Here is an 8,796-nt window from a genome sequence, read left to right as displayed (position 1 = left end):
CCTTGACATCAAGGCAGCATTTGACTGAGTGTAGCATCAAGGAGCCCTAGCAAAACTGGAGTCAATGGGAATCAGGGGGAAAACTCTCCGCTGGTTGGATTCATTCCTAGCACAAAGGAAGATGGTTGTGGTTGTTGGAGGTCAGTCATCTCAGCTCCAGGACATCACTGCAGGAGTTCCTCAGGGTAGTGTTCTCGGCCCAGCCATCTTCAACCGCTCCATCCATGACCTTCATTCCATCATTGGGTCAGAAGTGAGGATGTTCACTGATGATTGCACAATGTTCAACATCATTCATGACTCCTCAGATACTGAAGTAGTCCATGTCCAAATGCAGCAACATGTGGACAATATCCAGGCTTGGGCTGACAAGTGGCAAGTAACATTTGCGCCACACAAGTGTCAGGCAATGAGTTACAGACTGGAATCTAAAAGAGGGGTCTGGTTGGTTTACATATAGAATTATGAAGACCTGGGAGTGAGTTACAGACTGGAATCTAATCTAAGCGTTTGGGTGGTTTATGTATAGAATAACAGATACCCGGGAGTGAGTTACAGACTGGAATCTAATTGAGGTGTTCGGGTGGTTTATGTGTAGAATAACAGATACTCGGGAGTGAGTTACAGACTGGAATCTAAAAGAGGGGTCTGGTTGGTTTACATATAGAATTATGAAGACCTGGGAGTGAGTTACAAACTGGAATCTAATTGAGGTGTTCGGGTGGTTTATGTGTAGAATAACAGATACTCGGGAGTGAGTTACAGACTGGAATCTAAAAGAGGGGTCTGGTTGGTTTACATATAGAATTATGAAGACCTGGGAGTGAGTTACAGACTGGAATCTAATCAAGGGGTTCGGGTGGTTTATGTATAGAATAACAGATACTCGGGAGTGAGTTACAGACTGGAATCTAATCGAGGTGTTCGGGTGGTTTATGTATAGATTAACAGATACCCGGGAGTGAGCTACAGACTGGAATCTAATCGAGGTGTTCAGGTGGTTTATGCATAGATTAACAGATACCTGGGAGTGAGTTACAGACTGGAATCTAATCGAGGTGTTCCGGTGGTTTATGTATAGAATAAAAGATACCTGGGAGTGAGTTACAGACTGGAATCGAATCGAGGTGTTCGGGTGGTTTATATATAGAATAACAGATACCTGGGAGTGAATTACAGACTGGAATCTAATCGAGGTGTTCGGGTGGTTCATATATAGAATCACAGATACCCAGGAGTGAGTTACAGACTGGAATCTAATCAAGGTGTTCAGGTGGTTCATACATAGAATAACAGATACCCGGGAGTGAGTTACAGACTGGAATCTAATCGAGGTGTTCGGGTGGTTTATATATAGAATAACAGATACCCGGGAGTGAGTTACAGACTGGAATCTAATCAAGGTGTTCAGGTGGTTCATACATAGAATAACAGATACCCGGGAGTGAGTTACAGACTGGAATCTAATCGAGGTGTTCGGGTGGTTTATATATAGAATAACAGATACCCGGGAGTGAGTTACAGACTGGAAACTAATCGAGGTGTTCGGGTGGTTTATATATAGAATAACAGATACCCGGGAGTGAGTTACAGACTGGAATCTAATCGAGGTGTTCGGGTGGTTTATATATAGAATAACAGATACCCGGGAGTGAGTTACAGACTGGAAACTAATCGAGGTGTTCGGGTGGTTTACATATAGAATAACAGATACCTGGGAGTGAGTTACAGACCAGAATCTAATTGAGGGGTTCGGGTAGTTTATGTGTAGAATAACAGAGACGCGGGAGTGAGTTACAGACTGGAATCCAGTTGAGGGGTTTGGCTGTTGTATATATACAGACCCTTCTGGTGGTTGGAATTTAAAATGATGGGTCAGGCAGATTGAGGGATATTAGTCTGTCACTGTAAATCTGTGGTGTTGTATCTCTGCTGCTTTCTAGATAAAGTTCTCATTCCTTCACTTGCCAGCCATCACCATGACAGTCCTGTACTTCATTGCACTGGTTTCCACCTGCTCCTCCACGCATTATCAGAGCTTCTCGACTGGAGTCACGAAAGATCAGCACTCCAAGCTGCAGGCCTGCCTCATGGAACATGCTGCCTGGCATTGTCTCCTGGGCCATTTGAATGGAGAGCACCTTGAGAGCCAGGGAGTTATTAAGAAGTGGGTTTTGGCCAGCCAGGCTGAGGATGTGACAGAAGAAGCAGCAGGCGAGTCTGTCAAGGTCCCTCTGAGTGGTAAGAAGGTTGAGGAGGAGGGCGAGGCTCCCTACAGGGACACGCTGGATCCTGGGGCTTGGAGAATGAGGCCAATAAGGAACAGCCCCTGACATCCATTGTTGGTCGACTGCAGTCCTTCACTCGCAAGAAAGGAGGCATTGGGTTTCGGTTTGGGAAATGATATTGTTCTCTCTCTCACTCTCTGTCTTTCTGTCTCTCTCTCTCTCTATCTCACTCCCTCTCTTCCTCCTCCTTCCAATTCATCTTCTGCTCTTACCCTCCTTCTCTAACCAACCATCCCTCTCTTCCTCCCTCTCCTTCCCACTCTTCTTCCTACTACTTCTCCATATCCAGTCTCCTTTGCTCCCCTCTCTCCCTTCCTACCTCCTTCTGTCCAACCCTCCCTCCCTCTCCCCCTCTCCTGAAGATTTTGCTTGCTGAGATTGAACTATTGATTTTGGAGATGGAGGTAGAGTGTGAGGCTGGGGGCAGGAGAGCTGAATGTTATGATGTATCCATAAATAAATGGAATATGCTGAATATTTAGAACCATGATTGAGTTGTGGAATCTTATTTTGTAGCATTCACGTGTCACAGTGAGGATGAGTTTCGTGGCTTATCCAAGGATTATCCAATGAACCTTTGAGAGAGTAAAGCCTCTCATTAATTTGCATATCCTCCAAACTGACATTGACATAACAATCAGAATGTCCCACAACATTTCACAGCCAGTGAGCACATTCATGGTGTAGGCACTGTTGTACTGAAGGCAACACGGCAGACAAGATCAGTACAGCAGGATCCCACAAACAGCAATGATGATGATGATGGCCTGATAATCTGTTGATTGAAGGATTAATATTGGTTGGAGCCCCTGGAACATCTCCCCAGCTCTTCCTCGAAATAGTGACAAGGGATCGGTTACATCCACTTGAGAGGGAAGGCGGGGCCTCGATTTAACATGTCTTTAGAAAAATGGCACCTCTGACAGTACAGCACTCCCCCAGCACTGCACTGGGAGCGTCAGCATGAACTTTGTGCTCAATTCTCTGTAGTAGGATTTGAATTCATGAACCTCCTGACTCAGAGACAGGCTAATATCCGTGTCGTGTGCTCCCGGGTGGTCGGGGGTTACTGTCAATGGGCATGCAGGCCTTGATCGTCTCCAGTTTGACAAATTGGATGTAAAATGTTCAGTTCCAACACTGGGCATTCCCAGCCAGTGAAAGACCCGGTTAAAGATCCAGGTTCAGTGTTTGGTTTGAACGATTTCCCATCCTTCAGGCCCAAAAATTCAGCCAAGGACAGGACTTTGTGTAAGGGCAGGTTAAATGATTCTGAGTTCCCAGGGAAACCCCTTGAAGTATAAAGGAGGGGATTTACACACAGTGTTATGGGAAGGTAGAGTTGAGACCACAATCAGATCAGCCATGAACTTATTGAGTGGCGGAGCAGGCTCGAGAGGCCGAATGGCCTTCTCCTGCTCATAATTCTTATGTTCTTATCTATCAACATCCTGGGGGTTACCATTGACCAGAAACTGAACTGGACTTGCCATATAAATACAATGGCTACAAGAACAGGTCAGAGGCTAGGAATCATGCGATGAGTAACTTGCTCCTGACTCCCCAAAGCCCATCCACCAACTACAAGGCACAAGTCAGGAGTGTGATGGAATACTCTCCACTTGCCTGGATGAGTGCAGCTCCAACAACACTCAAAAAGCTTGACCATCCAGGGCAAAGCAGCCCGCTTGATGGGCACCACATCCACAAACATTCACTCCCTCCACCACTAGGGCACAGTAGCAGCAGTGTGTACCATCTACAAGATGCAATGCAGGAATTCATCAAGGCTCCTTTGGTAGCATCTTCCAAACCCACGACCTCTACCACCTAGAAGGACAAGGGCACCAGACGCATGGGAACACCACCATCTGCAAGTTCTGCATTGAGTTGTGTGAGTTCAGTGTGACTGTACTGTGAGTCAGCATCTGAGCTCGGTGTTACAGTACTGTGGGTCAGCATCTGAGCTCAGTGTGACTGTAATGTGAATCAGTTTGTGAGCTTGCTCTGACTGTGCTTTGGGTCATGTGTGAACTTAGTGTGACTGTGCTGTGAGCTAGTGTGAGAGTTAGGTGTGACTGCTGTGGGTCAGTGTGTGAGCTTGGTGTGACAGTATTGTGGGTCAGTCTGTGAGTTTGTTCGGACTGTACTGTGGGTCAATGTGTGAGCTCCCTGTGACTGTACTATGGGTCAGTGTTTCAGCTTTCTGTGACTGTATCTTGTGTCAGTGTGCGAGTTTAGTGTGACTGTACTGTGAGTCAGTGTGAGAAATTGGCGTGACTGTATGTGGATCAGTATGTGAGCTTAATGTGACTTCTGTGGGTCAGTTTGTGATCTCAGTGTGACCTACTGTGGGTCAGTGTGCGAGGTCATTGTGATTGGCCTGTGAGTCATTATGTGTGTTCAGTGTGGCTGTATTGCGGTTCACTATTAGCATGGTGTGCCTGTACTGGGTCAGTGTGTGAGCTAGGTGTGGCTATACCATGGGTCAGTGTGTGTGCTCAGTGTGGCTGTACTGTGGGTCAGCGTGTGAGCTCAGTGTGACTACTGTGGGTCAGTATGTGAGCACAGTGTGACTACTGTGGGTCAGTAGTGTGAGCCTGGTATGACTGTACTGTGGCTCAATGTGCCAGGCTCCTTGTGACTCTCCTGTGTGTCAGTGTTTGAGCTTGCTGTGACTGTGCTTTGGGTCAGTGTGTGAGCTTAGTGTGACTGTACTATGGGTCAGTGTGTGAGCTTGATGTGACTGTTATGTAGGTCAGTTTGCGATCTCAGTGTGGCTGTATTATGTGTCAGTGTGTGAAGTCATTGTGATTGCCCTGTGAGTCAGTGTGTGCTCAGTGTGGTTGTACTATGGGTCAATATTAGCATGGTGTGCCTGTACTGGGTCAGTGTGTGAGCTTGGTGTGACTACTGTGTGTCAATGCGAGCGCTCAGTTTGGCTGTACTGTGGGTCTGTGTGTGTGAGCCGAGTGTGACTGTAATGTGGGTCTATGTGTGAGCTCATTGTGACTGTACCATGGGTCAGTGTGCCTATACATTGGGTAAGCGTGTGTGAGTCATCATGTCTGCTAATGCCAATGGAGCTATGTCTCTGCACACTACTGCACTGAAGGATCGGTGGAATTCTTTCCTTCTCTGGTGCCAGCTCTAACATGGGAGCCAGGGAAGGTGCGTCTGCTCCAGGTTACCGTCCCATCTTCACATCTCATTCTGATTTCTTCACCTTGACTCTGATCTTTGCTCCAGGGAGTAAACGTTTTAGATTTAGTTTATATGAGATGTTTGGGACCTCACTGACACTCGGGAACCAACTGGACACTTGTATCCAATTCAATTCATGCTTTGGGACAATGCAAGAACTTTGCCCCATCCAAACCTGTTTGGGACGGTTTCAGTGACCCGTCCATTGCTGGGGAGTGGGAGTGAATGTTTTCACCTGAGTGACTATGCCGATCTGAACTGACCACGTGGGATACCCGACACAGGACACACAACATGAGACCACCCCTCACCCATCTCCAACCTTCCGCGATCGCTCACAACTTAGATGAACCTTGTAGCACAAGTACCACGTGGTCAGTCTAATAGAATACCACAGCTTCTGGAGGCTTCACCAGATCATAGGGGGTGTGCTCACATTATGGACCGTCCACCTTCTCTATGCGAGGGGGAGACCATTAGAGGATTGAAGCTCGTTATGATTGGGAGGCAGGGGGCGGATGGCAGGAAAAAAAATGGTCGTGAGAATCTGGAATTCTTTCCCCACCAAAATAGCTGTTGAGGCTGGGGGGTCAATTTAACATTTTAAAGCTGCGATCGATAGATCTTGTCCTTGGGTAAGGGTATTTGGGGTTACTGAAGGTGAATGTAGTTAAGATACAGGGCGACATGAATGCTGGAACACACTTGAGGGGCTGAGTGATCTCTTAATGCTCCTATGTTCATAAAGGAGTGATAGCTATTCTCAGTTGAAATAGGCTGTGAATGTTATATATGACTTGCTTTTGCATAGCGCCTTTCATGTGGGAAATGGCCTCGTAGAGCTTTGCAGCCTGATCGTAAGCCTTGTCTGATGCGCGACTTAGTAGAGCTTGATGTAGCAGAATTTGGTTTAGCAGAGAGTGACTAAGCAGAGTGGGGCGTAACCAAAGCGGTGTAGTGGTGTGGGATGTAGCCTATGCTGAGCAACGTGAGCTGCTTCCATGGCTGCAGTGCAACACACACACAAACACAATCATTCAAAGGACAAACTGGTGACAGAACACAGAGGACGCCACACGGAGAGCTCTATACCACATGGGTCCATGATCCCAGATAAAGGAGTTCCGATGATGATGTGGGAATGCATGGAGTCCTCTCAAGGGTCCATCATCCCAGTTAGTCAGAGGGTGATCTATGGTACAGGATGAGGCCATTTTGCCCATTAAGACCATGCTAGTTCCTCACCAAGCAACCCAGTCTGTCCCACTCTGCCACTCGATCCCCATAGCCCTGCAAATTTACTTCCTTCAAGTTCTAATTTCCTTTTGAAATGATTGTTTCCGCTTCCACCACCCTTGTGGGCAGTGAGTTCCAGGTTATTACCTGTCACGCTGTAAAAAAGGTTCCTCCTCACATTCACCCTGCATTTGGTTCCCAAAATCTTAGATCTGTGTCTCCCAATCCTTGTAGTGTCACCTTGTCTATCTTATCTAAGTCTGGCATAATCTTGTACAGCTCTATCACATCTCCCCCCAGTCTCCTTTGTTACAAGGAGAGACAAGTCCAGTCTTTCCAACCTAACCTTGTAACTAAAACCCCACATCCCTGAAACTATTCTGGTGGATCTCCTCTGCACCCTCTCAAGGAGCCTCAAGTTAAAGGGAAGAGAAGCTTGGTCTCGGTTTTATGATTGGCCCACAGGGTCCGACAGTCCCACTGAGACAGGAAGCCCCCTCCCCCAACCATTTTTCAGATCAACGTTCGGAGATGAGGAGAATTTTTTCTCTCCGAGGATGGTTAGTCTTTGGAATTCTCTCCCCCAGAGAGCAGTGGAGGCTGGACCATTGAATACATTCAAGTGTGTTCGGCAGGTTTTTGATCAACAATTAGGGAGATAAAAGTTATAGGGTGCAGGCAGGAAAGTGGAGCCAAGGCACAATCAGATCAGCCATAATCTTATTGAGTGGCGGAGCAGGCTCGAGGGGCCGAATGGCCTACTCCTGCTCGTATTTCTTATGATTTTATGTTCCACTGCTGAGTTCAAAGATTGTCAAGAATAGAAGGACTCCTAATAGCCTCCCCAAAAGAAAACCCTCCGATCTCATTGGATGAGGTTGGAAGGAGACAGCAAAGCAGATGAACAGGACACAACAGGAGTTAGAAAAGGCACATCAAATGTATTTAAAAATTACAGAAAAAAAACACACACACACATCATAACTTCAAACAAAGTTCATCAAGTTAAATCTCTTAAAATGCATTGGGGGAGTTTCTGATATTAGAGATTGACCTTAGCACTCATATACTATAAAGCAGCAGAAATATAAGAGGCTGGTGATCAGAAAACAGCGCCATCTACAGTCCTGGAGTTTGAGGTCCTTCCAATTCCTTCAACATTTGCTTAATTCTATGAGCTTTTTGGGGAATAATTTTCAAACCGCACAATTCCAAGCCTGGCCGGCAAGTGAAGGGGCATACAGTGGTGGTGTCATTGGTATTGTTGATGGGGTCAAAGGCTAACGGGCCCAGATCCCGGCAGAATGGAAATGTAGGCAAAAAAATTGCAGGCTTGATGGTAACCGCGGTAACATTGGAAAGTCCAGGCGGAAGAATTTAGCTGCGAGCTTTAGAAGTGACCCTTGGGGGTGCCACTTGTCCTCACTCCTTCCTGACAGCCCTGGCAAAGTTATAAGGCCTCATCTTCATCTCAGTGAAGGGTATGGAGAACTCAAATCCCTTCCACCCGTACCAGTTCACACCCTGTGGAGGAGAAAGGTAGTCAGTAAAGAAGGGTCACATTATTCTGAGTAAATTGTAACAGCCCAAGTTGAACAAGTGTGTAATGGAGGGGCTGAGTGAGAGAGAGCAAGCAAGTGAGAGAGAGTGAGAGAGTAAGTGAGAGAATGAGTGAGATTGAGTGACTGAGTGAGCAAGCCAGCAAGTGAGAGAATGAGCGAGAGTGAGAGCTCAAGTGAGGGTGAGTGAGTGTGTGTGACAGAGTGAGTGTGTGCCAGAGTGAGTGAATGAGGTGAGTGACAGAGATTGAGTAAGAATGGGACAGTGAATAAGTGAGTGTGAATAAATGCAAGTTCAACAACTTTAGATCATGAACTCTCTCCTCCATCCCCACACCCTTTCCGATCCCCCCTTTTCCAATAATTTATAATTTTTAAAATATATTTTTCTTTTCCCACCTATTTCCATTATTTTTAAATATATTTCCATCCATTGTTTCATCTCCACCTTTTAGCCTATTTCGATCTCCCCCACCAGGGCCATCTGTCCCTTGCTCGTTCTGCTTTCT

The 8,796-nt window shown here is 46.5% G+C and overlaps 1 protein-coding gene across 1 annotated transcript in view; it reads right to left on the bottom strand.

The window, feature by feature from the left end:
- Window positions 1-7,649: 7,649 nt before the first annotated feature.
- The window catches only part of LOC144695617 (tenascin-X-like), a 205,783-nt gene continuing 204,636 nt past the window's right edge, over window positions 7,650-8,796 (bottom strand). Inside the window, exon 37 of the mRNA XM_078566513.1 lies at window positions 7,650-8,252. Coding sequence (XP_078422639.1) covers window positions 8,151-8,252 — 102 coding nt within the window. The 3' untranslated portion in view covers window positions 7,650-8,150. The remainder of the gene's footprint in view (window positions 8,253-8,796) is intronic.

Source organism: Cetorhinus maximus, chromosome 21, assembly GCF_964194155.1.
Source record: "Cetorhinus maximus chromosome 21, sCetMax3.hap1.1, whole genome shotgun sequence".
Lineage (NCBI taxonomy): Eukaryota > Metazoa > Chordata > Chondrichthyes > Lamniformes > Cetorhinidae > Cetorhinus > Cetorhinus maximus.
This window is presented reverse-complemented; position numbering and strand designations above follow the sequence as displayed.